Source organism: Pollicipes pollicipes, unplaced genomic scaffold (genome assembly GCF_011947565.3).
Source record: "Pollicipes pollicipes isolate AB1234 unplaced genomic scaffold, Ppol_2.1 Scaffold_2555;HRSCAF=2994_pilon_pilon_pilon, whole genome shotgun sequence".
Classification (NCBI taxonomy): domain Eukaryota; kingdom Metazoa; phylum Arthropoda; class Thecostraca; order Pollicipedomorpha; family Pollicipedidae; genus Pollicipes; species Pollicipes pollicipes.
The window spans coordinates 46,239,995-46,267,134 of NW_023596136.1; the positions used below are offsets into that span (position 1 = coordinate 46,239,995).

The window sequence follows — 27,140 nt, forward strand, 5'->3', positions numbered from 1 at the left end:
GGAACTGGACCAGACGAAAAATACATAATGCACAGGAACCGCTTTCAACAGAAAAACACAAAAACCAGTTGAGGGCGCGTTGATCTCCTTCGCGGAAACCCCACTTGGCCATTTAGCCATTTGCACCCTCTCCCCATGGTGGTGATTAAAAATGCGCGTATGTACACAAATACAAATACGATTACACGAGCAGGGAATTATGAAAATTTTCTGTCTCCAGGCTGATCGGAGTAGAGCACACGGCGCAAGACCCGTGTCTGCAGATTTGAGCTACCGCCGCGACAACGCTGTCTCCGCTCAGATGTCGTGCACCGGGAACTCTCAGGCGATCCTCGCCTATACCCCCCCCCCCCCCCCCGCCGTCTCCTCCGGCCGGCTGGCTGCCGCAAGCTTCCGCGTCCGCAGGCCAGCCCGATCCGTGTTGGTCTATTGTTTGACGTTGATGACGCTCTTGTCGAGGCAGCGCTGCTCCTGCTGACGTCTTGCTTCTCCCGAGTCACAATTCATGACGTCGTTCAATGCAGTCCACGCAAACTCAGGGAGGGACGGTGGTATTTTATTTCATTTCTGATAAAGGCCACGAGACAACAGCAGGTCGTCATTCGACAACACAAGGCCTGCAGCAGCGACGTGTTAGTTACAGCATACGTCACACTGAGAAGCAACTGCCTGATCACCACCGATCTAAGCACCAGTACTACGGCAGCGGGCGGAATACTCGCTCGGAAGCGCACCAGCGCTACGGCAGCGGGCGGAATACTCGCTCGGAAGCGCACCAGCGCTACGGCAGCGGGCGGAATACTCGCTCGGAAGCGCACCAGCACTGCGGCGGCGGGCGAAATACTTGCTTGGAGGCGCACCGGCACTGCACGTGTCGTCGCCCGCACCTGTGTGCTACCGCAGCTACGCCAATGACGTGGCCGTGGCAAACGGATGTTCATCACAAAAGCGGTGGCGCCTACGCGTCACAGTCACTCCTATCAGTCGTCTGGGCCCACTCCCGTCACGAGCACGTCAGCGCCCACCATCGAAAAGCCGCCAGACATAGCCGGTACCACCTGCGCCGCTGCAAAGCGGACGTTTGCGCGTCGCATCCACATTCCGTATCATTGGCGTGTGCCAGACAGATTCTCGACGAGTGCCGCGATTCAACAGATTTGAACGTCTAAACACGGGACCGGGCGATTGGGAGAACCTCCCTCGAAGAACCCACAACCACATTATCACGTGTTCCACAAACGTCACTGTCCACTTTCAGACATCTAAGTTGATAAATTTAGGCCGTGGTCCTCAACGATTCTACTGCAGCAAATGGCTACATAGTTAGCTACCCCGACGCAGACGCCTGTGCCTCTCCGTCTTGCTCCCTATCATTGGCGCGACGGACCGCCGGCGGGTCCACGGCGTCTGCCGGCACTGCTCCGACACGGCCGGTGCGGCGCACCGCCGGCGTGTTAGTCGCCCCCCGGGGTGGCGGCGCTACGCCGCTCCTGCTCCGGGGTGCGGCGCTACGCCGCTCCTGCTCCGGGGCGGCGGCGCTACGCCGCTCCTGCTCCGAGACGACGGCCGGCGCCCGCCCACAGCCGGGACCGGCACCGACGTCAATACCCTCGATGCAGATACCCGGCTGTGAGTGGGCGGCGCGACGGGCACTCACCCAGGTGGACGAAGCCTTCGTGCGTGAAGACGGCCAGTTCAGTGGCGGCGTCGGCGACCGGCGGCAGCGGCACCAAGGTCGACAGCACGAACCGCCAGCCGGTGTACTGGTACAACTTAAGGCCATCGTCGTCCACCACAGCCAGCACGAACCCGCCGCGCGGCCCCTGGAGCGGCAGCAGCGATCACGCGCGCGGCTGACGAGGCGGAATGGGGGGGGGGGGGGGGGGGAGCAAGTGACTGGTACAGTGAGCGAGGTGAGGTCTTACAGGCTTCGAACAAAGATTCTGTTCACGACACATTCAAATGTGACTAGGATGGCATTGGGGCGGAGGTGATGCAATGTTTGAAAACGATCAGTGCGGGCACATCACCATTCAGTTGACAAACTGGTGAACGTGTTGCGCTTGTGGGCTCGGCACACTGACCCAAATAGGCAGAATGTCCCGCACGCGGACCGTGGGGATGCACTGAAATGACACAAACTGCATGCGCGAGAACTTGTAGATGACCGAGTTGACGCGGTAGTTGGCCTCCGCGTCGCCCGGCTCTGCGGACACGGCATGGCACGTTAACCCAGAAGACCGCCACAGCACCACGCACGCGCTAAGACCGTATTCTCACACGAAAGTATTCTCACCTCGCACGTCGCACAGACGAGTAACCGCGGACGAGCCAACAGCGAGACGCTCGCCCCACACAAACAGAACACCTCCAGCTGCCTTCTCCGCGCCCGCGCTGCCCCGTCGGCCGGCGCCCGGCCCGCTCACCGCGGTCCGCCTGGTTGGCCACGACAAGGAAGTGTTCGGCGCCCACGCCCTCGCCCCAGGAGAAGTGCCGGAAGCGCACGGCGCCGTACGTCAGCAGGCGCTGGTACGGCCGGTACTGGCCTGAGCCCAGACTGTACCGCAGGATCTCGCTGTACACGTTCAGACTGCCTGTCAACGGACAGCACGGAGTCTGGATCGCCGTGTGATGGGAACGATTTGGGCGCTCGATTGGTGATTGGGGTGCTTTTACGTGATAATTCGGTAAAATAAATGTGCAACAGGCATGTCGGGACACAACACTTCAAATGCCAGGGGTTACAGCTGAATGAATGTGTGCAGTTTTCAAAGCAGAGACCATAAGTAAAAGGCCAATTCATAATTGGCACCATTGTCTAGAACACAAGTGTTATGACCAACACTGCTACCTTCATTATTTTGGTGATTCGCCACCGCCAAAAAGAAGTGGTTCTGCATCTGGAAGTGCTCAAAGTCCTTGGCGCCGTATGTGGGCAGAGAGTACTGTCGAAAGTTGCCGTCCGTCCACTTGAAAATGCTGCTGTTGGCATGGTAGTTCTTATTCCCGTCCGGCCGGCGCTCGAACTCCGTCGCCACGCCGATGTGGAAGGTGTCGTAGTCGCTCCTGACGGCAGTCGGGCGCACCAGCGTCGTTACCAACCGATCCCAGCGCGGTCCAGCCGACAGAGGGAACGTCACACGAGACGAGTTTGTGACACACAGAGAGCAGCTGACAGCAGATACTGCCCTCGCTCGCGCTTCGGTGCACCAGCGGCTGTCGGTTCCCCACCACCCGACGGCCCCCAGCACAGCAGCGCCGCCGCCGCCGCGCTCACCAGCGGTTCCCCACCACCCGACGGCCCCCAGCACTGCAGCGCCGCCGCCGCCGCGCTCACCAGCGGTTCCCCACCACCCGACGGCCCCCAGCACTGCAGCGTCGCCGCCGCCGCGCTCACCAGCGGTTCCCCACCACCCGACGGCCCCCAGCACTGCAGCGTCACCGCCGCCGCGCTCACCAGCGGTTCCCCACCACCCGACGGCCCCCAGCACTGCAGCGCGGCCGCCGCCGCGCTCACCAGATGGCCACGTCGGTGGGGAACGCCACGGGCAGGCCGTGCTGATAGCGGATCTCGCCGCCGACGAACTCGTACAGAATCAGACCGCGTTTGTCGGCCCGGTTGTTGACGCAGTCGAACTCGGCGCCGATCACGTAGCGCGTGTCATCGCGCATGAAAGAGGTGAACCGCAGCGTGCCGAACGACGAAAAGTTGTAGCGCGGCACCCAGGCGTTGTCCTGCGGTGGGCGGCCAGTCCGGTCAGAGGCTCACTCGGCATGGATGCTGGTGCGCTCCACAACGACCATGTACACCATGTGGACATGACTGCAATGATTGTGGAAATAGTGTGCATTCTATGGCATCCCAGCATATATCATGCCTGAACTGAAACAATTGGTACAGCAGACATCACTGATCTGAACAATTGTGCTGCAAAAGCACAGGACCATACACACACAACAGAAAACACAACTAATCCAGTGACAGCCGTGTGTCTTCCACTTACCATGAGCTCATACAGCCAGCTGACCCTCGACCCTCTCCCAAAGGCTGCCAGAGCATAGGTTTTGCCCTTGTCACTGAAGATGTGCACATGATGTGCACCTGCAGCAGGAATCTCCCACACCAGCTCAGCTCCATCATCAGTCAGCACCTCCACACCTGGAAAAAAATTGTGTGAAGGACAAAATTAATTGAAACTGCTGCCCACGGATGACAAGATGTCACCATTTTCAATGCTGCATAATAAGCACATTGTTGTCAGCCAGTCTGCCTGTGGGGCAGTGTACAGCACATGTTTGTAATCTCTGGTCATCATCCAGCATCATTATGCCAAGTATATTTCAGCAAGCACTCACTTTGAAACCTTTGATTCAGAGTTGTTTTACTACTGCCAAAGAGGAAGCACCATTGTCATGAAAATGGTACCATTATCATTATTATTATTACTATTAGCCCCCATATTGCTTGCACACACAGTCTAGTCAACAGCCTTCAAGGCCATCAGGCACATCTACGTAGGGTTCAGGCTGACCAGGCTAGTATTTCATTGCACCATAACACCAAGCCCTGAGGTGCCTTCCCGTATCTCAGATTTCATCACATATGCATCAATCATATCCCAAGCACTGAACTCTATTCAACTCCCTGGTCTCTCATTAACTTCAACACACCAAGGATAGCAGGTAACGTGAGCAGGCAGAGCTAGGAGCAGGTGCAGGTGCAGGTGCAGGTGCAGGTGCAGGTGCAGGTGCAGGTGCAGGTGCAGGTGCAGGTGCAGGTGCAGGTACAGGTGCAGGTGCAGGTACAGGTGCAGGTGTAGATACAGGGACAGGCACAAGGGCAAGGAAAGACTCAGATTTTTTAAAAAAATTAAGAATCTTAGCTCATGCTAAGCAGTTCTTGTTGTGCGAGTCCAGACTATTACCACACGATCGCACCATTTCAGGCAAGTGCAGAATTTAGTGGCAAAAGTTTAACATGTCAGGCACTCTAACCAACTGAGCTACTGGGACAGAAGAATGAGTAGCATTTACTATGCAGGGTGCTGCATTTTCACTTCAAACATGCAGCTTCTAACTAGGAAATATACTAGCAACACAAGCAATAAGTGTGGATGAACTGCACTTTCTTACTTCATTTCTGTATGACATGCAACCAAAACTTGCACAGGGTTTGTCAAATTTTATCTGAACTACCAAAAACTGAAGTGGGCTACCTTGTAGGTCAACTTAACATGTGATTTGGGTCAAACTGATCAGTATCTGGTGTAAACCTCTGCTCAAGAATAGGGGTGGACAGCCATGATACAATGTCCTATTTGGCTACATCCCAAAGTCCTATCAATACCAATGATGTATACAATACAGCACAAAGGCACAAGTAATAGGGACCCATGGACCTGGATGGTACTCTTCATGTAGTCACTTAGTTTCCAGGTTTCCAAAAAATTTGGTTCCAAACATACAATATTCCTATAAACTAAGCAATCTATCATTCCAACAGATCTTGTTTCAGAAAATTATCCTGTTTATACCATTATTCAGCTCATATGTAATCTCTAATGTCAGCATCCATTCCAAAATCATGTTTCTCACTACCATTGCTATTGATAAATGCAGTGCACCTTCAAGGAAACATGGCTACTGCATGCAGGTGCAAGCTGATAATGAGGTCATTGCCAAACAAATAAGTAGCATTGCCAAGCTAATTAGCAAATTAGTCTGCCCTGGTGGCTCAGTTGGTTAGAGTGCTTGCTTCCTGATTCACCCACTGTGGCGTGGGTTCGAGTGGCTTTAGGCGCTCGCCATTTGCCCTCGACAGGTATGGCCTACAGCCGGTGGCAGCGGTAGCACTAAAGGTCAGTTGACGTCAGAGGGCAGAACCGACCGTGCCCAGCATTGCGGCATGCTAAGCTTTCAGCACTAAATTCTGCTGTTGCCTGGAATTGCGAGATGGTGTGGTGCAGGGTCAGGGCTCACACAACAAGCACCACTTAGTGTGAGTGCTGATCCCAAAAATCCATCCATTCAAATGGTTTGAACCAAATTTCTAAAAAATGAAGATTTCTTATCTCTTATTGTATGTTCATGATGAATGCCGAAAAGAACCAGAAAATCAATATTTGGAAAATGCTAGGGGTGCATTTTGCAAAATAAATTAGAGGCAGAGGTGAAAAATTATAAAACTTTACCCCAGAATCCACCTAAAAAGAAGGTCCTTTCCAATTTCACCCACTGTTCTACTAAGCCTGGAGGGCTGGATCACAATCGGTGATGGAGCCCCCTTCCTCGGGTGGTCACGAAACTATGGTAGTCTGGGATTCACAGAGGCAAGCTAGTGGATGATCAAGTTATGGGAGACAACCTGCATGCACAAATTAAATATTTCAAAAGCAGTGAATGACACCACTAACACACAAAAAACATACTAAATGTCAAAATAATGAAAAGCAGATACACAGGTGGCATCACACAACATGGAACAAATGCAATTTTAACCTAAAAGAAAAGTAGAGACTGAACCTCATTGAAATAGAACAGAAAGGGCTCCAACCTAGGCTACAAAGGACAGGCCAGACTGGTGTTGGAGCAACTGCATGGCAACCACACAATGAGACCAAACCAAACAAAAAGAGATGGGCTGCATGGGTGGTCAATAATTGTTTCATATACTTGCTTCCAAATCCAGCACTCAATAGGTAGACAAGGCAAGATTTCTATTTAACCATCTGGGGCAGAACTTTGTAAAATGAAATAGAATACATTACAGAAGACTTTTGCTTATCAGGATATTCTTGGCACTTTCAAATCACATAGGTTCTGGTTAAGGATGAAGGACCTTCAAAATCAAAACACCTGTCTATGCTATCCTAGCAGACAAACACAGCACCAGGGGGGTGAGACCTATCGCTTAAGTTGGGGAAGGAGGGGGTTGACTCCAAAACACCAAGTCCTCTCAACATTGTAGGGAAGGTGACCTACATGCCCCAATGGGCTCTTTGTGCATCCAAGCAGACAAAATTTCCTGAACCAACACTCAGAATGGCAATGGATCTTCTACAGGTCAGAGAAGCCGCTCAATATGTTCAGACTGTTAAAAGAATGTGCCCTTAAGGCCCCGAACACGCCCTAGACAGGCCATAACGGACATTTACATCTTACATAATCTGTTCGATTCGGAATGGACCTCAACATACCAATTTGAACCTTCCACTCAAAGGGGGCCGCCCCCCCCCCCTTTCACGGCAGGGAGGGTTGTCCCCAATAACCTCGATTCCCGCGTCCTTGCTCAGAACCCCACAAGGCGCAATGACCTGAGCGGGCGGGCCCAGGATCGTGCTGAAGTATGTCGGGACTCGCGCTTACGCCACACTTCGATACAAACCTGACAAATGAACATCAAAAATGATGAAGCAGAGTTAAACTGCGCGACACAAGACCATCACGCCCTTGTAATACTGAAATTTTGAAACTGCGGAACACGAGCCCCGGCGCGGCCGGACTCCGCCAACGGAACACGGGCAAGCGTCGGGGTCAACGACCTCATGCACCCTCCAGATTTGTCCGATTATGATTAGAGGTGGAATTGACGACAATGCTTCCCGCACTCCCGAAACTTGAAATCCATGACAGCTTTCAGGTTCAATAAATGACATAAATATAAGGAAAGTGAACAGCCTACAGCAATAGTATACAAACTGCTGAAGAAAACATGTCAGAATTATCGGTATAACAAAATTTAGTGGCGAAACTCATGTCCACAATAAGCAAAACGGTAGCTAGTCGCGATCTATGATGTGGTATAAATGTAATTTTCAACAACGATTTTTAATTCCAGTCGAATATGTCTCAATATCGAGCCATATGATTCCCAAATCAGTCATGATTCGAGTAACAGGCTTAAAAATGGTGCTGGTGATGTTCGATACCGAGCTGGTTTCTATACAGCTTCTGAGGGGCCTAGCCTCAGGTCCATCCAAATCGATATGTGACGTAATTTTTATATACTGCGCTGTGATTGGATATTGTCTGTCAGGGCTAACCCTTCGTTTAGGCGTGAATACATTAACAGTCAACTCAGTTGAAGCGAGGCGTATTATACGCGGCGCGAAGTAAACAAACTTTGGAGATAATTTGTTTAGGTGAGGTGGGTGGGGAGGATGGGCACGGCCTGTGTGCGTGTTTCAAGTGGTTTGCTTTCATAGGATTTCATTGAAAGGCCCGCCTACTGCTTGAAAAAGTGCTTGATGCAGTAGCCACGTTTTTAGGTATGCTGCTCAAAGACGGTCAGTGGTCTTGGTTTTGGTGGCGGAAACACGTGGCCCGCGGACGCCGTCTGTGTATGATTGCGAGCAGATACATCTCAGTTGGTGCGGTCAGCATAGCTAGTATTAAATAAGCTTATGGTCATAATCTGCCCCATTGGTCTGGTGAAATGAATCTGCTTTTGGTTGCTATGGTAAGCTAAATTTAAGCTACCTCGCTGGGTAACAACACAGCTGGCCGTCGAAGGATCAGGCTGCCGAAAGATCGATGATACACCAAATGTGCTCTTTGTGTGACAACAGTCTTAGCATTTGAACACTTGAGATCATTGCCCATATTTTGGCGCGTGGTCACCAATTTCACAATAAAATTATGGGAAGGTATTTTTCACATGGATTATAAACATTTGGCCCACTTCAATGTAACATCTGTCCAGTTCACACATGCCATTGATCCTGTGCACAAATGCTGTCCAGGTGTTTATGGAGTTGAAGTTTATTTTTTGCAGACCAATTGAAGGGAACCAAACTAAAGAAGGCTCCCCACACCAGGCACTGAATGCATATAAAAGATGTACTTTATGGTGTTATTGTGACTTACAGTATCACAGTAGAATAGCCTGCCTGCCAGTGCACAATGCTACATGAGCCCTGAAGTCTGGAACCTACACTATTATATTATCATGTTTAGCCACAGGTGAAAAATGCCAAGCTTAAAATACCAAGCTTAAATGTGTGCGGCAAAGTTGCAGGAAGGCATCCACTTGTGATAGGTAATCATAATTATTTCACCAATGATTGCTAAATATTCCTAGGTCACTCTAGAGCTTCAAATAGAATAACTGGATGCAGTTGTTTATCTTACAAGCAACTGCAGTGACAGTTATACCAGTAGGTACAATGATTCCCATTTTGCTGGCATTACATGCTTCTTGTACCAAAGTGCTAAAAATCCACTTGCTGCCAGTTGCCAAATAACTTTGAATTTTTATTTTTTGATTTCATTCAGTTCATGGTAGCCAGAAATTACCTTTCCAGCAGTGCTAATCAGAAAACATTTTCTCTATAGGCTGACATTGGTGGGCACTGCACTTAAGCACTCTGTACATGCACCCAAATTGTTGCATATTATCATGACCACACCAGATGCCATTCCAGATGTACCGACATGTTCTGCATAACAGGCATTTTTACATTTTGGTCTGTGCCTTACAGACTTTCAGTGACCTGCAATTGAGCCATGAAAGGAAATCTGCATAATCACTAACCATGAATGTGTGCATGTCAAAAGGAATTTGGGTTGCAAAGCTGAAAGTCTCATCTGATATAATCATAAAACCTGAGACAACTTTGTGTGCTATCCTTAGACATCTGAGCATCAAGATCTGAAGACATGGCAAGCCACTCTGCAGCTGACTACCAGCTGCTGTTGGACATGGAGCAGCTGGAGGAGGAGATGGCCCGCATGATCGACCATGGCGAGCTGGCCGAGACCTGCCAGCTGCAGCTCACCGAGCTAGAGATGTTGGCTGCCATGTTCCCGAACGCTGGCGAGCTGAAAGTGATCGACCCTGCGGCCGTGGCCGAGATGACTGAGTACGTGGAGGGCGGCCTGCGGGAGCCCCCGGCCCGGCTCGACTACACCATCGCCTTCCAGACCGGACAGGTGCGCGCTCCCCAGGGTGTCGGCTAGCGAAAGAGACCGGGGGGGGAGGGGGGTGGACAGCGCTCAGGCGCGTTGGCTGATTGGTGGGATGGGTGTATTTTGTCGTAATTTCTCCCCCAACTCTATCAACATCTCAGATGTCTTGGCATATTTCTCTCCATTATACCTTGATCTCTCTCAATTCTATAGATTTCTCACAAGTTATGAGCAAGAGAAGAGCCAGTTACCAATTTCTCTCCAATCTTATCATTGGTTATCATTATTACTCATTGGAATGTTGTGTGCTCAATTCAACTCCACTTGCACCAGTAATGTTCATACATATCATAAATTCTTAAATTTAGTTCATGCCAGCTGTTGATGCAGTAGGTGTGATTTCCAGGGCAAGTTGGAGTTATCGGTGCACCTGCCACTGGACTACCCCAATGTGGAGCCGGACGTGTTCGTTAGGAGTGACGGCTTGAACCGCTCCCAGTCTCACAGCATCAACCAGCACCTGGCGCGGCACATACAGGTGGGTTCGGCCGTCCACCACGGGGAGTAGCGTCTGGTCGCCTTCCACGGAGTTCGCACGGCGGTGGTGAGGGCCAGCCATAGCACGACACTGTGACAGGCTTGTTAGAAGCTGCGCACCACCATGATGGTATGTACCACCACTGTGTACCGCCATGGTTTCGCACCACCATGGTGGTATGGTGGCATCTACCACTGCTGTGTACCACCATGGTTGCACACCACCATGGTGGTGGCACATTGACGATCCGACGGACGTTGTGGAATGTTTCTTTTCCCCCAAACTGCAGTGCCGTCGTATCCACCATAAATTGGCCTGTCATGCCAGCTGCAATCTGTGCTACACCTGGTAGGGTTTCTGTTGGGTCTGCGATTGTCGGCTGACATGAGCCGGTGTGCCAGGGTTTGGAGCCTGGGCAGCTCTACATTGGATCCGTGGTCTCCTGGCTGCAGGAGAATGGAGACAAATACATTCGGAACGAGCTCCAGATCAAGGACGACTCTGTAGAGGCAAGTCACATTCCTTACTGTGAGTGAGATAAAAGCCAACAGGCAATGGGTGTTGATGGTCTTGGTGATTTTGGACATTACTTGGTAAGTATGAAGTTGCCAGGATGTTGTGAGTTTGAGGGTGCTTCGACCCCGCAGACATTGACGAGACCGGGAAAATACCGCCCTGGCCTCAACAGAGCTCAGACTGTGGACGCGTGTTGACATTCCAATCAAGCCAAATCAATGCAACCATCACCAATCTTACTCAAATTTAAGATGGGATTGAAGTGGACTCGACCACGCCGCCAAAAATAGCATGAAAGCCCGGCGTTTCCAATTAAGAGCTGTGACACCACTTCGAGAAATGAGCGCCGAACCGATGCTAATGTTGTACTCTCCGTTGCAGGAGGAGCACCCGGACCAATTCACGAGGCTCTGGATCTACTCGCATCATATCTACAGCAAGGTCAAGCGGCGAGACATGCTCGAGCTGGCCAAAGAGTGCTCCGTCACCGGCTTCAGCCTGCCCGGCAAGCCAGGCATCATCTGCGTGGAGGGACTCGCGTCCAGCACATCGGACTGGTGGAAGCGGGTGAGGGGGCGGCGGTGGCTCCGGCGGCGGCGGGAGGCCTGTAGAGGCTCCAGGCGTTAACCAGGACGCCAGACCCTACGGCATTTGCACGTGTAAAGATAGTCATGGATAGGGTACCTCTTGAAAGGATCTTATTGTCACACGGCTGTGTGATCTCTCGTGCGCGTGTCACCGCGACCACCTCCAACGAGTCGCGGTCCCTTGCCAGGTGAAGGCGTGGAACTGGAAGCGGATCATGGTGAAGAAGAAAGAGGTGGTCGACGTAGAGGGCCGCGATCCAGACACGCTGCGCCTCTTCTCCGTGTTCGAGGAGATCAACATGGCACCTGTCTCGCGCACTGGCAGCAGAGAGCACCGCATGGATATGGGTCTGTTCTTCCAGTACCTGGAGGACCACAACTGCGCGCAGGTGTTCAAGGACTACTTTGGCGTGAGCGGCCGCGCGTCAACCTCCAGGGTTTGACCCGGCCCTACTGCTGGCCATGCTAGCCTTTTTCGACTTGGCGACGGGCGCAGCCCATGGGTGTAGCTTTTTAGTTTATGCGCTTTGACCGGCTGGGCGTTTTCTGAGGCCTGGACGAAGGAATGCGCTTTGTGATGTGTATCTGGTCCACGAAAGCTGCGTTTGATGTGCCGTTGCCGCGTCTGCAAACGCCCGCTCAGTTTTTCTGTTGCGAAAGTTTCCCGTAAGTTTAAACAAACATCAGACATCGTATTTTGTGGGTGAAAGTAAATATTTGCAAAGGCTCAAATAAGCAGAGGTATTAAATTAAAGTATCGTTAAAGCTGGCCAAATATTTCGCGGATGGCTGCATTTGTAACGAATGATGACGTAACCCCATTTTTAACTCAACGCACAAATTTTGCATTGTGGGCACACGAGGCATGTGTGTGCGTTACCCCACAAGGGCGTGCAGTTAGTGAAAGCCAATCGCAGCCTCCACAACTGAAATCATCCTTGTAAAGTTAATGCTTTCAAGTATAAAGCCAGTGATTTGACTTTACTGATCCTTTAAGTGAACAGTTTTTGTTGAAATCGGTACTTTGGACTACGGACTTGCATCTCCCTACAGCAAGTTTCTTGGTCAACTGGAAGAAAAGCGGCTCCTGCCGGATGTTTACACCACGGCTTTTTCAACGCTGCTTTCCGTTTTCCAACTGTTGTGGTAGTGGCCCCGACTACACTATCGATTCAACGTAGCGGTCTGCGTGCCTGATCGACCTTGAGAGCGATAAACGCCCCGGGGCGTTCTTACGGCTTAGCCGAAGGCTGTGTCGATTATGCTCGGGTTTTGCATTCATCGTCACGTGATGACATCGCCATCCGGGCGGGTAGACTCGTGACGTTCGCGGGTTTATTGATCTGAATCGGACCTTGATCCCCCACGAGAGTGGCATGGGTGAGTTGGGGTTCGATACAGTCCGCTCACGGTCGCGACCGAGCACGGCCGCGTGCGGCGTAGTACCCAGTCCAGAGGACCTCGCCTCCAAGGAGCCCGTCCGGGGGTGTTGTTCAGAGAGGACCTCACACTACAGGCCCCGGTGACCAGTCCCAGAGCGCGTCGCCAGGAGTACCTTGGCTCTGTGTAACGCAGCTCGGGGTAGCTTGGGCTCAGTAAGGTAACCCAGGGTAGCTTGGGCTATGTGACGCAACCTGGGTAGCTTGGGCTGTGCGAAGCGTAACCCTGCCCCATGTGCTGGACTAGAGGGCACCCTACCCATGTGTACCTCAGCCGGAGGACCGCGAAAGGAGTGCCGACACGAGGAGTGCCGACACGAGGAGTGCCGACACGAGGAGTGTCCTGGCGACTCCACAGGGAGTCCTCATCCGAGTCCCCATCCCCAAGACCCCGATCCGGAGTGCTGCGCGCCAGCGTACCCGACGAAGAGCGCTCCGACTGCTGCGCCCCGTCTTGGGTATCTCATCCGCGTACGCCACCCGGAGCCAAAGCCGAAAGCCCAGTGCCGCCGTCAGCACGGCGGGCGTCTTTTGGCAGTGTGGTGCAGCGGCCCACAGGCCGGCGCTCGGGGAGGGCTGCTATACAAACAACAACCATCTGGTTCCGACGTTAGGCCGATGGGCGTTCGTTGCGAGTAGCAATTAATACCTCAAAGAGAGCCCCTCCCCCTCCCCCAGTCAATCGTACCGGCCGAATCCTGCATCGATGTGCGCAGGCTTGCAATGTTATGTGTAATGGCGTCGGCTGCATTCCCCAACGGAATCAGTCATCGGGACATCCCCACGTGGTGTGCGTTTGCGTCGTAATTTGCGAAGAAATGGGCCCCGCTTGGAAAACCGACCACAAATTTTGATGTCTTGTACTGGTGATTGTCGTCTAAGCGCTCACGCATTCATGCAAAGGTGTACGGTGTCATTAAAAGGAACAGCAAGCTGTGTTGGGAACAGCTGCTGTGTTGGGTGGCGTATTGGGTGCTGTAGACTCTAGCCCGCACATTTAGAAACCCGTGTGCCTTCTCTGCTCCCGACCTCGGCAAGAGCAAGGGAAACGACGGGAGAGTGAAAGTGATCGGACTAGTACCTGATGCACTGTAGTGTTGGTGTGGTTTTTGCAATCTCCATGTACCTGATCCACTGCGTGCGCCCAGGCCGCGGCGGCAACGCGAAATTGTTCCTACGTTAGCAAACGGATTTCGGAGCACAGTGCGCACCGGTTGCGGCTCAGGGAGGAATGCTGTGCTTCGGGCCTTACGCGGAATATTATTTGTTCGCCGCGGTAATATCTACATTTTTCGATGTTGCTTTCGAGTTTTATTAGGCGTTGCCGAGAAGATGGACTTAGTTTTTTTCCGAATGGCTCCAAATTTATGGCTGTGTTCATGTGAGTACAACCGTAAGGGAGCTGTACAAGCCGGGTGTCAGTGTTCGAAGCGGACTTGAATTGCACTTAAGTGCGCGCTCATTCCGGGGAGATTCTCTGTCTTCCATCGTGCTTTTTGCTTCTCGTTTTGGAAGGCAAAGGGGATAACTATACATATATATATATATATATATATATATATATATATATATGGTTTCCATGCTTTTGAACCTAGTTATGCTGTGGTTAGCTGAAAATACCCAGAAGCTGCTCTGAGCACCAAAACGCATGAGTGTCGGTCTTGTATTCGCTACGATTTTCTGCACAAGAACTAAAATGTTCATGCCCGACCTGGCTAACAGGTAGGCTGGAGTTCTGGAGGCGGTCGCCGTCCCATGTGGAGTCGTTGGAGTCAGTTTCTCACTGTGGTTGTCCGATGGCGCCAGTTTGGCTCGGTGTTTATTCCTAAGGCGACAATAACATGGCGTCGATTTTTTTGTCGTGCGTGTGTTGATGGCGTAGCGCGTGATACCCGTTGGGGCGCTGTGTTTTGGTGCGCGCTGGTGTGCTGATGGATCCCGCTGAGGAGTTTTTCTACGTGGTGTTTGATATAGATGTGGACCGATATTCAATACAACCGGCCCGCCAGTCCGTGTTTACGCGCCGCCATGACTGCACCGTATTTGGCGCGTCCGTGTGGCTCGACACATCCAGTGACGGCGTGTCTCAGGCAGGCGGCGCGACGGCGGTCGGCCGCGTGACCGCGCTCCAATCGCGGTCACGTGACAGCCCGGTACACCAAAACACGGTCCCCCTCCCACCCCCTGCCTCCTCCGGGTACTCACCGTGCTCGTCTCTGGTCAGCGGTAGCTGTATGGGGTGGTTGCGCTTGGTGCGATGGTGCTGCCGCTCCCTGGCGGACTGGTGAACTAGTCCTACCGCCTTCAGCCGATCGGCGAAGCCGACACGCAGACGAGTGCTGAAGCGTTCCACGATTTCTGCCGGCGAGCGCAGAGTTACAGCAAAGCGTCCCGAAGACTGCGGACGGCCCAGGATCCGACTTCTCAGTGTTCTGTCGTTTAGTTGCAGTATAAATGTGACGTAAGCCCGACCAGGACGCGAGGTGGACACTGCATAGCCTCACGCGATATGACCGCAACAGCAACAGAAGCATGATGTAAGCGGTATAACTTACGCGACTCACAGATACCTATAGGGTTTACGGATCACAGCAATAGGATCGCTATGGGTCAAGTGAGGAATGATAGGACCTGGGAAAAATCCATGAATTTCGTCGCGAATTTTTGGCCATTTTCAATCCGCCGCCCGCCCCCATTTACGCCCTGGTTACGCTGGGCGAGGTCATACTCCACGTTCATGATGTTAACATTCATTTCCTAAAAAATCATTGCTTTCAATTAAACCGGAACGTAACGCAACACTGTTCAGTCCACTAGCTCCCGTCAACTGTTAAGCTTCGTTTACGCACCATACACGCGTAGCGTAATACATCGCCGGCAGGTCTATGGCTCCCGTGGAGGTGGCAGATTGGTGGGCCGTACTATCAGGGGCCAATGCGGCACATCTGCGGCGGCCGGGCCCGTTCCGCTCCACGTCGGGTGCGACAGCGCCTGCTCACCGGTGGCGTTGTCGGCTGCCGGCCGGTCCACCCCTGCCGATGGGCCCCAGCCGAGCAGGCCCATGGTGCGGGCCAGCAGACCGGCGGGCGGCGTCGACGCGGCGGAGGAGGCCGCCGAGCCGCGCAGGCCCGCCGTCGCCCATAGCAGCGGCAGCAGCCAGCGGAGCGCGCCGCCAGCCATGGTCGGTGCTGCGAGGGGTCCGGGGTCACACGTCAGCGGTGCAGGGGAGAACAGCCGCCAGCCACGGCAGGCGACCGCTCAAGTCGTCCAGCCTGGAGCGGAGGGAACGGTCGGAGTGCGCGCCACCGCGGCCAGAATGGTACCGAGCCGGGCCAGCAGACTGACACAGTAAGGAGAACCCGAGGCGAGCATCTGCGGCGTCACACGAGCGACTCAGGTCCAAAGCGTGCCGGCCTGGACGCGTGGTACAGCTAAACGTGACGCCCGAACTAAAAACCGCAGGCGACTGTCTGGCTGGTCAAGAATCCACTAGAGTCGCTGCGGCGCAGTGCAAAGCAAACTATACAAGCAGCGTGCGGCGAAATAAAGCAGCGACATCGTTACCGGCGGTCGAAGTGGTAAAACAGCAGTACCCCAAGGCAAGTGTCAACACTTCCGCACGGTGCGGCGTTGCAGCAGATGGCTAAATTGTTTGCGGAGGAGGATATCGTCGAAAGCGTGTCATTGCTCCAAACAGCCTCCAAATCGACCGAATCGATACGGTCGCCCAACAACATGCCGAGTTGCCAGCTGCGGTGACGCAACCGATCTGACAGTCAATGCCCGGCTTACCTGCGGTACTCCAATAATCCGCCTTCCCGTCCCTCACGGCCCCTTGAGAGTCGAATGCAGGTCACGACTCGCCCTTGGTTCGGCGTGGTTCGGCGCTGTCGTCAAAGCCGAGGTGTACCAGAAACACGACCACGAAAGCCACGAGCAGCACGCCAGCAGACAGCCAGGGCAGCTCCGATTCGGTGCCCATCGATCGTTCGCCGCCGCCCACCGCACGTGACTGACCCGCGCGGGCCACAACGGGTCAGAGGTCAACATGCTGCCGCAGGCTCAGCCGCCACCACCGTCCATCGCACTTCACTGACCCGCGCGGGTCACGACGGGTCAAAGGTCAACACACGGCTGCGGGCTCGGCCGCCACCGCCGCTCACGGCCAGTCTCATATGGGTGGCCGGCAGCATTTCGACGAGCTGATCGATCGACTGGTGGGAGTTGTCTTTGGTTAGAAATCGTAGGTCACGTTTGTTACGAACAAATGATGTGCTCGTTAGTTGTGGTAGCAACATCGGGCTCGTTCGCAAAATATTTCGTCAACGTCAGCTTAAATGTCCTGACCGTGGTTTCTACAGCGAGCAGATCATTTTTTTCAGTGTCCTTGCATTTTCAAGTTCTTGATCGCAAGTCTTCTAATCAGGCGATCGCAGCGGAGTCTGTTCAGCTTTTTTTTAGATAAAAACCATGGTGAAAGTCAAACGACAAAAATATCACTGTAAAAAACGCCACCACTTCCATACGACTTGGCGAAGCCGTTCGTTACCCAGTTACTTGCCATGGTGACCATCATCGAAAGCGGACTGTGTTCCCAATTGCAACATCCCTTTTTCAATTTGTTTTTTCGAGGCCAGTTTTATCTTGAAAAAGCGAAAACAGACCGTAAGGCCCAACACCGTTAGACCACTGGTCACAATCGTTATTAGATCAAATTAGTCTTAGAGGCTATGCTGGACCCAAACACCGCAATGCACCTTTGGACCTGGCCTGAAGAGAGGCTGTGCTGGAACCTAATCTGACATTCCGTGAAGACCTCCCCCACCGGTCTCGTGCTTGCGGTTTGAGGTGGTTGAGCGGGCCCAAAGCCGCACCGGTCCCGGCAGGGGGCGCGGCGCAAACTCCGCATCGGAGCCCCCGAACCATACCACATCGAAAGGCTGCATCACGGCTTACTGCCGTCGATAAAATTTTCGCAGACTTTTTTGAAGTTAACCTTTTAAAATGGATGTAATCGGGCAAACGATTCGATATCCCCCTCCGTCCCCGAAAGAGGTTTGGCGCCGATAGGAACTGTGTTAGGTCAAAATAGTGAGCACTTATTGGTTACCATTCATTACTTGGAAAATCAACGCACCAGGCTCATAAAAAGGCTGTGCATCATGATGAACCAAATGACCGGGGTTTCAAAGGCATGCTTTACCCACGAAAAACGTCAAGATTTGGACAAATATTATCTTTCCCTGATCATATTTCAAGATATTTATATCTGATCGATATCAATTCTCCATACTCTAGATTTAGAACTCGTTCTCGAGGTCAGGCAGTAGTAATAGGCGAATTAGTCGTAGGAAAACCAGGAGCATGGATGTATAGTCTCGTTCATATTTCTGCAACATCCATTTATCGAAACGAATAGCAAAAAGATGTTTTTGCTCACAACTTACCCGTTATTTATCAAGTTACTTTCCATTATTTCCCAGATGTTTACTTACTTGTTGGCTAATTATTTACTTCTTCTGTTCGTTTAGATAAACGCCTGTTGCCGAGATATCAACGCATCAATGTCTCCGTCCTCCTGGTTTTCTACGAGGATAATGGCTCTTACTACTGCCTTATCTATGTGCGTTATATTCCCTGCTAGTGCACCTGGCAACTCACATACTTGTTTTCGAGGTTTCGCGATCGTACCTCACCCTCGGAAGGCCAAGGCTAACTTGCTGATCTTGACCTCTAATTATGCAATATTTGACTTTCGCCTGTATTTTTTTCGCCTTTCGCCTGACCTTTTCTGGAAGGGCTTCACGATCTTCAGACCATCGAATCAAGGTACAAGATTATTTGCAGCTGATGGGCTTTTATATTCACCTGGTGTAAGTTGCACTAGGTGAACTGACCCACAGAACTGGGATGTGAATTGCCCATCCAGCATTCGGTGTGAACGGCGGTGATCCTAGTTTGCAAATTACAAGATGTCGCTCAACAAAAATATGTTGACAATGACAGTTTTTTACCGAGCTCGAAAGGTGAGACAGCGCCCCCCGCAAAAGCGTTACCGTTATAGAGCGTCGCTATAGGTTTGAAAGAAATATTTCCCCCACATCCACTGGTTGTCTTAAGATTGTTGCTCCGCCTGATAAATCACACTAGCAGGAAACACATAGCGCCGCGTTATTGATGTTCGCTCGATACCCCAGGAGTGCAAGTGGCTCGACAGCTGCTGCAAATGGCATTTAGTTGATGGCCGTCGAGCGCACCTGCGGGGGTCATCACGGCACCTGGCGTCGCTGACCTTTACCGGTGACATCCAGTGTGTGTGCAGTTAATTGGCCACGCCATCCAATTTTGTCAAAATAGGCCCATGTTGGTCGCGAAATGAACAGTCTTCGCATGAGTCTATCGTCACACGGTCACGTGTCCAGATGTCCGTCACGTCGTGATGCGTGACCTTGACCCCCAGGCCCGGCCGCATCCGGCCTTCGAGCGCTGCTCAGCACGGCAGGGCGGTCGACAGAGAGCTCCAGCCGGTCCGCAGAGCGGGCGTCTCATGTGGCCAGCTGGGCCTCGCCCCACGCCCGAACAGCCGTCTTGCATACCGGTCCAGCGGTTTAAGATCACACGCTTTCGTGCAGTGAGTGCTCATCGCGCCAGGGCGACAGCAACGGTGCTTTGATGCACTGAATGCTGATGTTTGAACGTCACCGCTTGTAAAGTACCGGCGCACGTGTAGCATGCATTCATACATACATTGCGCACACACACCGCGAATCCCACCACACTGTCGGTACCGAAACTGACCTCGGGCGCAGGTCGTGGGAAACCGTGCTGACCACACCCGTGCTCGACTTCACTTCCCCCAGTGACGTCAAGCGGGATTGCCTGAACGGTGTGGACTTTGACCAGGGGCGGATCCAGAGGGGGGGGGGGCACGGAGCCCATGGCCCCCCTTGGGCCCCGAAGGGGCCCATTGGCTTCGAGGGGGCCCATAGCCAACCGAACAGATTCAGTTTTTAACACAAAATGCAACGAAGCTGGATATCTGGACTCCCAGACGACCAAAAACAGTTTTAAGCGAGGTTGAAGGACCTATGAGAAGTAAAAACTCAACGATTGGAAAGCTGTTAAATGGAAGTTTTAAGCCTCATGACACTGTATAAGGGCCCCATGCTGTTTCTGGTGGACCCATACGCCCATTTGCAGGATCATTTCGATAGTTAGGGAACATTCCACGTTTCCCTTTATTTCTTTGCATCTACTCGGGGGGGGGGGGCCTGCGCTGTTGTTGGGGCTCTTCTTGCTAGCGTGCCGGGGCACCCTTGTCAATCATGGGCTTTTCCATGGATTCTGTCCATTCGCCAGAAAGGCTGTGGGGTATAGCCGGGGACCCATGTCTTAACCTGGCGGAATATTCTCGGTTGCTCAGGGGCCCTTAACGTGGGTCTGGGTTAGCCTACCCACACACTTGCGATATGCTCCTGGGCCCTCTACATTGGTCTGGGGTGCTTCCAATTCTCCTTCACTTGCTTGGGGCCCTACACTCCTGTCGGGGGCCCATCTGATGGCCTGCTTGGGCACACTCAGTCGTTCGGGGACCCTTCACACTGGGTGTTGGGAGCTTCCTTTCTGAGCAGGGGTCCTACGCTTTGGGGTGGGGGGCTGTCTGATGACCTGCTCGGCACATTCAGTCGTTCGGGGCCCTCTATATTGGGCCTTGGGCACGTACTATTTGAATGGGGCCCTACGCACTTGTCGGGGTCCCCTCTGTTCGTCTCCTCAGCCACACTGGATTGCTCGGGGGGGGGGGGGCTGCACCTTGGTTATTGGTGTTTGAGTTTAGGGCCCTCTGCTCCTGTCGGGTTCATCTGATAACCTGTTCGAGCACGCTCCATCTTCCGGAGGCCCTGCGCACTGAGTTTTGGGATTTCTGATTTGAATGGAGGGTCTTACGCTCCTGTCGGGGCCCTTCTGATAAGATGCTCGAGCCCGTTCGAACATGGGGAACCTCTACATCTGGTTTTGGGTGCTCCTTTTTGAATGGAGGGCCCTCTGCCCTTTTCGGGGGCGCTATCTGTTAAACTGCCATGGCGCACTCGTTTATTCGGGTACCTCTACATCGTGTCGTGGGTATTTCATATTTGAGCGGAAGGCCCTACACTCTTGCTGGGGCTCCATCTGTTAACCTGCTCGAGCGCACTGGAATATCCGGGGGCCTTCCTCATAATGTTTTGGGCACTCCCTATCTGAATGGAGGGCCCTACGCACTTGCCGGGGACCCCATCTGTTCGCCGCTTCGGCCAGACTGAATTGTTCTGAGGCCCTCTATATTTGGTTCTGGTGTTTGGATTTAGGGCCCTACACTCCGGCCTGGGTCACCTGATGATCTGCTCGGGTATGCTCCATTTTTCAGGGGCCCTCCGCACTGGGTTTTGGTTACTTCTTATTTGAATGGAGGGCCTTACGTTCTTTTCGTGCCCCTTCTGGTAAGCTGCTCAGGCACATTCCATCATTCTGGGGCCATTCACAAAGGGTCTTCGGTGCTTTCCATTCGAATAGAGGGCCCTACGCTCTTATCGGGAGCCCCATTTGTTAACCTGCTCGAGCAAACTCGATCATTCGGGGGCGCTCTACACTGGGTCTGGAGTACTTCCTGTTTGGATGGAGGGCCATACGCTCTTGACGGGGGCCCTATATGTTAACCTGCTCTGACGCACTCGATCGTTCAGAGCCCTACACCTTGTGTCGTGAGTATTCCTTATTCGAATGGATGGCCCTATGTTCTTGGCGGGTCCCATCTATTAAGCTGATTGGGCCGGTGGCGGATGCAGAGGGGGGGGGGGGGGGGGGAGTGGGGAGGCACGGGACCATGCCTCCATGGACCACGCCGAGGGACCTAAAGGCTCCGAAAAGGCCTATAACCGGCCGAACGGACGTAGCTTTCTTACAACAAGTACACAACAGAATTAGAAACCTTTGTACCTGAAAATGATCAAGAACAATTGTTGGCAAAAGTAATGAGTTCAGGAGCAGACGAAGTTCATTTTTTTGCTGATTGCGAAAGTGTTGCTTGGGGGAAATTTTGGGGCTCATTACTCTGTCTAGAGGCATTACGCTGTTGTTGCCAGGCCATATATGTCCACTCGCCGGGTCAATCTGATCGCTAAGGAGCTTTCCACGTTGCCCGTGATCTCTGCATTTTCTCGTAGAGCCTAATGTGCTGTTGGGACGCCATCTGCCTCCATGCCTGAGCACTTTTGACCGTTCAGGTTTTCCTCCGCAGATTCTTCCCACCTGCCCGAAAGGCTCTATACGTTTTTTTCCATGGTCCCATATGCCAGGGTACGCTCAGATGCTCATAAGCCCTTCATTTAAGTCTCGGGTTCTTTCCACTTGTTTGGAGAGCCTTGTGCTGTTGCTAGGGCTTTTGTAAGGTAAGGCGAGGATTCACTCGATGCTCAGGGGCCCCTACTTTGATCGAGGGTTCTCTCGGTTTTGGTCTCATTTGCGGAGGACTCTTCACTCTTGTTGAGGCTGGTGTTGCTAACCTCCCGCGCACTCTTGATCGCACGAGGGTATTAATTTATGGCCTTGGATAATTCCTTGCTCAGAGGGCTCTGTGTTCTGGCCAAAGCCTTATATGTCAGCCTGCCGGGGCACTACCAATCGTTAAGGTGTTTACCACGTTGGCCTCGGATTATTTTTGCTTGCTCTGAGGACTCTATACTTGTTGACGGGAGCCACTTTGTTGGCCTCCTGCGGGACTTCTGATCCCTCACGTTCCGTCCCTATTGGCCTTGGTGTCTTCGCCTTAGAGCAGCGGTCGGATATGTGCCGGTGAACTTTTACGCGCAATTGTCGAACATAATTTTACATGCTGCAGACGTCGTATGTGTCTTTTCCATTGGCTATTGGGTGTGTGACACTTATTATACTAATGCATCACATTCTCAACATATTTCGAATGCTAGGACATGTTGCACTCCTTTAAAACAGAGGAAAAATTATACACTGTTCATCGGCCGTCAGCTGACTACAACATAAAGCCATAGCCATAAAGCCATAGCCATAGCCATAAAAGCTAACCATACAAGCCTCAGAAAGTCAAAAGCTAGCCATAAAAAGCTAAGCTAGAAGTCAAGTCCATGCTTGGTTTTGATGGTTGTTAGCAGCTTACTCAACTTCATTTTGCCTGTTGTTCCGAAACACTTATCCCCCAAAATCACATCATTTATCACGATCTGTAAAAAGTGAGTGAGCTCCATGTGTATGCATGCGTGGCGCGCCCCGCTTTATAGGGCTGTGGGCAGTCAGATAGGTTTCCACATTTCTGAAATTAATGAATAAGAAAATACACACCTACATACATATATATTTAGCTATATGTATATATATATATATATATATATATACCACATGCAATTTGTCTTCAAATGTAATGACGAAATGCAAGGATATTTTTGGTAGTGGGCCCACAACCTCCAGGGGGCCCCACAATATTGTGTGCCCCTCCCCCTTGGCAAAAGTCCTGGATCTGCCCCTGACTGACTCGCATGGTAAATACCAAATAGCTGATTACCATTCCATCTTGATAAATAGGTGATCAACCAGATTCATGTGTACAGGGACGCTATGTAGCGTCCCTGCATATATGAATTGTGGGTGGTGGCAGCGGGCTGAACAGTGAACAATAACTCAATCTTACCGCCAAAGTACGCCAACAAGCGGGACTCTCCGGATTTGGCTCGCTTTCTTCTCGAAGTGTGGGTGTGGTTAGGGGGGACCTGGGGCCCAAGTTGGGGGGGGGATGAAACACCCTCCCAACTGAATAGGAAACTATACCCCTGCTTGCTATGCTATGCTATGCAGCAAAGTCATAAAGCTTTGCTTTGTATAAGCACACCGCTTGACGTGTGCCTTACTGCCGACTAGTGGCCCGGTCAGCCCAGTCTGGTGGATTTATGACCAAGTTGGCCGAGTTGATGTGCCTCTTGAACTATCAAATTATTACTTCGTATCACGTTAACCATACATAATAAACCATGATAAGTATAATAACTGTTTAATGTTCTAGCCCGGGTTCACTGGCGGCCATGATTGAACCCCAGTTCCAGGAGATCACGCGGTAATCGATTTCATCATCATTTAATCAAAAGTTGACGGATCATGGTGGCAAGGTTGACTTTTCTGGCGATTAGGTACGCGAGTCAGGCTCTTTGGATAGGTTCGGACGAGAATGCAGGGCGTGGTCTGCATCGCCGATAAACATTCGCACGCGCTGGAGAGCGACTTGCCGCGCGCTGTCCTGCCACGAGAAACCATGATCTGCACGGTGGTATTTGTTTGGGTGTTTACCGCTGTTGGCACTTGACAACAAATGCGCAACTGTATCTTCCACAGATCACAATTAGGCAGAGGCGGTTATAATTTACCCGCGCTCGTGTCGTTTTTTTACACAAAGAGTTGCGCTTTTACTTTCTAGGCTCGCTCTGTGTTCACTATATGATGGCATTTAACTTTGTCAATGTTTAGGTCTAACGTTGTTCAGCACATCACGCGATAGACAACGGAAATAGACGGAAGTCACGAAAGTTCGTTTAATCGGTCTTTCCTTGCGGCGACTGTCTTTGGGTCACCACAGTGACACAATTATTCCCAGCTAAAGGTGACATGACGGTTGCAAACCATCACATGTGCTTTCCTTCCCATGGGGCCCGTGCAAGCTTGCTTGAGAACTCGTTTACGGATGCCGAAACAAATGGTAACAGTTTGCCTTCCAAAAGGGGCACGCCCACAAGCAACACCAGTGAGACGGTACCAAGTTTAAAACGATCACGGCTCGTATTTACTTCCTGTAATTGTTGGCGATGTAGACGGCGCGCAGACGCAAAGGACGCCTGGTCTCAGCCCACACCTTTGTATTATGTACATCTGATGGGCCAACCAGTCCTACAGCAGCCCGGCCGCCCGGCCAGCGTCCACGCCAGGCCGATGAGGTTTGCCTGTCGCCGCCCCCTGCCACTCTCGCTGCCCGAAGTCCTGCAACAAGGCCGAGATGGCCAATAAGTCTTGATGCCCGTGGCTGGTCGCCACAACGCACGAGCCCGCAAATAGTGCGTTCACCGGCAGCATGCTCTAGGGCTTGATGATGGCCTTAAGGCAGCGCCAGAAGTAGCCGGACGTGTCGTCCTCAACGGCATCGGCCAAGCTCTTGCCGTAGCGTCGCTGGTACGCCTCCTTGATGTTCTCCAGGTCGGCCTCAGAGCGCGTGACGAGAATGCGGATCAGGGTGCCTTCGTCGGTGCCGAGTCCGCGCATCGCTCGGTACAGCCGCTCGGCGAAGTAGGCCGGCCGGTCGGCGCCGCACTGCGCCAGCGTCAGCAGCGCCGCCCGCAGGTCGCCGCCGAACGCCGCGCGCACCGCCTCCTCCAGGCCGCGGCCGTCGCCCGCCTCGGGGTACAGCTCGCTCGCGCGGCGCAACAGCGATGGGCTGGCGCCGCTCAGCGCCTCGGTGAAGACGGCGGCGTCGCGCGCGATCGCCGCCTGCACCAGCCGCCCGGCTAGCGCGCGCGCGCCGTCCTCGCCGGCGGGCGCGGCGGCGTCGCCCTGCCGCCGCACGAGCGCCAGCGCCAGCTCGTGCGTGTCGCCGGAGAGCGCGGCGCGTAGGTCAGCCTCCAGCGAGTGGCCGTGCAGGCGGCGGTAAGCACGTATCACGTCCTGAAGGTCGGCCGGCTCACGGCCGCACAGCACCTCGAACAGCGTCTTCTGGTCGGTGGAGGCCCCGCGCATCGCGCGTTGCGTCCAGCCGGCCAGGTACTGGTTCGGCCACTGCAGCAGAGCTAGCAGCGTCTCGCGCAGATGGCCGCAGAACTCGTGCCGCAGCGCCTCCTGCAGCGGCGGGCTGTGCTGCGCGTTGTACACGTCCTCCACGTACTTGCGCTCCTCCAGCGTGTGCTTCGTCAGCACGCCGATGATGGCGTTGGTGTTGGTGGGCTTCTGCAGCGCCGTGCGCAGGATTTTCGCCTGCGCGAGCGCCGCCTCTTCGTCGAAGCCCTTGTGCGGTCGGATGGTTCCCCGCGGGGCTATGATCGTCGGCCTGGTGCCGGCCCGCTTCGCCTTACGTCCTCCGTCGTTACCCTTAGGCATGACGTCTTCGGATAGCTCGCCGCCCGCACTGGTTGTTCCGGCCTTGCGATGGTCCACTGGAGCTGTCAGCAGCCGACAACGGCTAATGCGTGACTGCGCTCGGTCCAATAGCCGCCCAGTAGTCTCACCGCAACAGAGTGGTCAGAATGTGACCAGGATTTTCGACGGAGTTTTACTGAGAGCGAACGCCGCCACCACGTGTCCCCCTGGTTGCAACGGCCACCTACCGGCTACTCGAGGTCTCGGAGTATCAAAAGTTACTCAAACTCCAGACCTTCGGACCAGCCTGTGGGATTAACAGACAGTGCCGCAAAGCTTCGTTGCTTTCTCTTTCGACCTCCCCTGGCTACCAGGCATTGGGATTCGCGATAGATCAGCTCTGCTCACGGAGCGTGCTGAGCAGGTCTCCTGACGAAGACGCCTGGGACGAGCAGGTTTTCTGAAGAAAACCGTTGGGTGATATCCTGACAAGGCACTCGGATGAGTCGGTCTTCTGTGTCCGCAAAGGTTTGTGGGCGGGCGGTCTCCTGACAGAGTCACTGAGGTGCACGAGTCTTCCGACAGAGAGCCTCGGCCGAGACCCTTTCTGTCTGTCGACGGACTTTCGATTTTCGACTTCTGGCTCTGAGGTCTGTCTTTCGACAGACTTCAGTGAGCGGGTCTCGTCGCGAAGTCAGCCGGTGACCAGGTTCACGACGGAGGCCGCGGTGGCAATGCGACGAAGGCCGAGTATCACCGCGTTGTGGTACGGAGCGGCGTCAACAATCGATGTCGGTGGGTCGGCCCCGGGCGGGTGTTATCGCGGTGGCATGGTGACTCGCGCCAACGGACAGCGCGCACGCGGCGCTCCCGCTACCCGCCCCGCCTCCGCCCGGCACGGTCGCCGCCGGACAGACACGCAGACAGCCCGCGCACCCCACGGACACGCAGACAGCTCGCGCGGCCCACGGACATACAGGCAGCCCGCGCGGCCCACGGACCCACACAGACAACCCGTGCGGCCCACGGACACAC

General features: G+C 53.3%; 3 protein-coding genes across 5 annotated transcripts in view; 1 reads left to right on the plus strand and 2 right to left on the minus strand.

Annotated features, from left to right (window-relative positions):
* Positions 1-16,790, minus strand: part of LOC119101940 (uncharacterized) — a 40,629-nt gene extending 23,839 nt beyond the window's left edge. The window contains exons 1-9 of the mRNA XM_037225338.1: positions 16,779-16,790; positions 15,986-16,174; positions 15,192-15,344; positions 4,005-4,159; positions 3,518-3,735; positions 2,852-3,066; positions 2,427-2,594; positions 2,085-2,206; positions 1,658-1,823 (exon numbers count right to left, since the gene is read on the minus strand). Of these exons, the coding sequence (XP_037081233.1) occupies positions 1,658-1,823; positions 2,085-2,206; positions 2,427-2,594; positions 2,852-3,066; positions 3,518-3,735; positions 4,005-4,159; positions 15,192-15,344; positions 15,986-16,166 (1,378 nt within the window). The 5' untranslated portion in view covers positions 16,167-16,174; positions 16,779-16,790. The remainder of the gene's footprint in view (positions 1-1,657; positions 1,824-2,084; positions 2,207-2,426; positions 2,595-2,851; positions 3,067-3,517; positions 3,736-4,004; positions 4,160-15,191; positions 15,345-15,985; positions 16,175-16,778) is intronic.
* On the plus strand, positions 8,072-13,589 carry LOC119104043 (RWD domain-containing protein 2A). Of its 3 annotated transcripts, none has more exons than XM_037227746.1 (6): positions 8,072-8,141; positions 9,632-9,930; positions 10,313-10,444; positions 10,846-10,953; positions 11,342-11,527; positions 11,736-13,589. In XM_037227746.1, exons 2-6 carry the CDS (start codon positions 9,658-9,660, stop codon positions 11,988-11,990), a joined length of 954 nt encoding a protein of 317 aa, XP_037083641.1. In that variant the 5' UTR covers positions 8,072-8,141; positions 9,632-9,657; the 3' UTR covers positions 11,991-13,589. The 3 variants fall into 3 exon arrangements, with proteins under 3 accessions (XP_037083641.1, XP_037083642.1, XP_037083640.1); XM_037227747.1 differs by lacking the exon at positions 8,072-8,141 and adding an exon at positions 8,168-8,267; XM_037227745.1 differs by lacking the exon at positions 8,072-8,141 and adding an exon at positions 8,355-8,458.
* An 8,325-nt stretch (positions 16,791-25,115) lies between the features above and the next one.
* LOC119101950 (annexin A13-like) lies at positions 25,116-26,126 on the minus strand. The gene is made up of 2 exons (XM_037225349.1): positions 25,695-26,126; positions 25,116-25,346 (listed from the first exon to the last, which is right to left on the minus strand). Exons 1-2 carry the CDS (start codon positions 26,124-26,126, stop codon positions 25,116-25,118), a joined length of 663 nt encoding a protein of 220 aa, XP_037081244.1.
* Between the last annotated feature and the right edge of the window lie 1,014 nt (positions 26,127-27,140).

What these genes read in the sequence shown, in the direction of transcription:
- LOC119104043 (XM_037227746.1), top strand. Translation starts at nt 9,658, where the DNA reads ATGGCAAGCCACTCTGCAGCTGACTACCAGCTGCTGTTGGACATGGAG. An exon ending in TCGCCTTCCAGACCGGACAG is followed by an intron (nt 9,931 to 10,312) that starts GTGCGCGCTCCC and finishes TGTGATTTCCAG; the next exon opens with GGCAAGTTGGAGTTATCGGT. An exon ending in CATCGGACTGGTGGAAGCGG is followed by an intron (nt 11,528 to 11,735) that starts GTGAGGGGGCGG and finishes GTCCCTTGCCAG; the next exon opens with GTGAAGGCGTGGAACTGGAA.
- LOC119101950 (XM_037225349.1), bottom strand. Translation starts at nt 26,126, where the DNA reads ATGCCTAAGGGTAACGACGGAGGACGTAAGGCGAAGCGGGCCGGCACC. An exon ending in AGCCGGCCGACCTTCAGGAC is followed by an intron (nt 25,347 to 25,694) that starts GTGATACGTGCT and finishes ACGCTGGCGCAG; the next exon opens with TGCGGCGCCGACCGGCCGGC.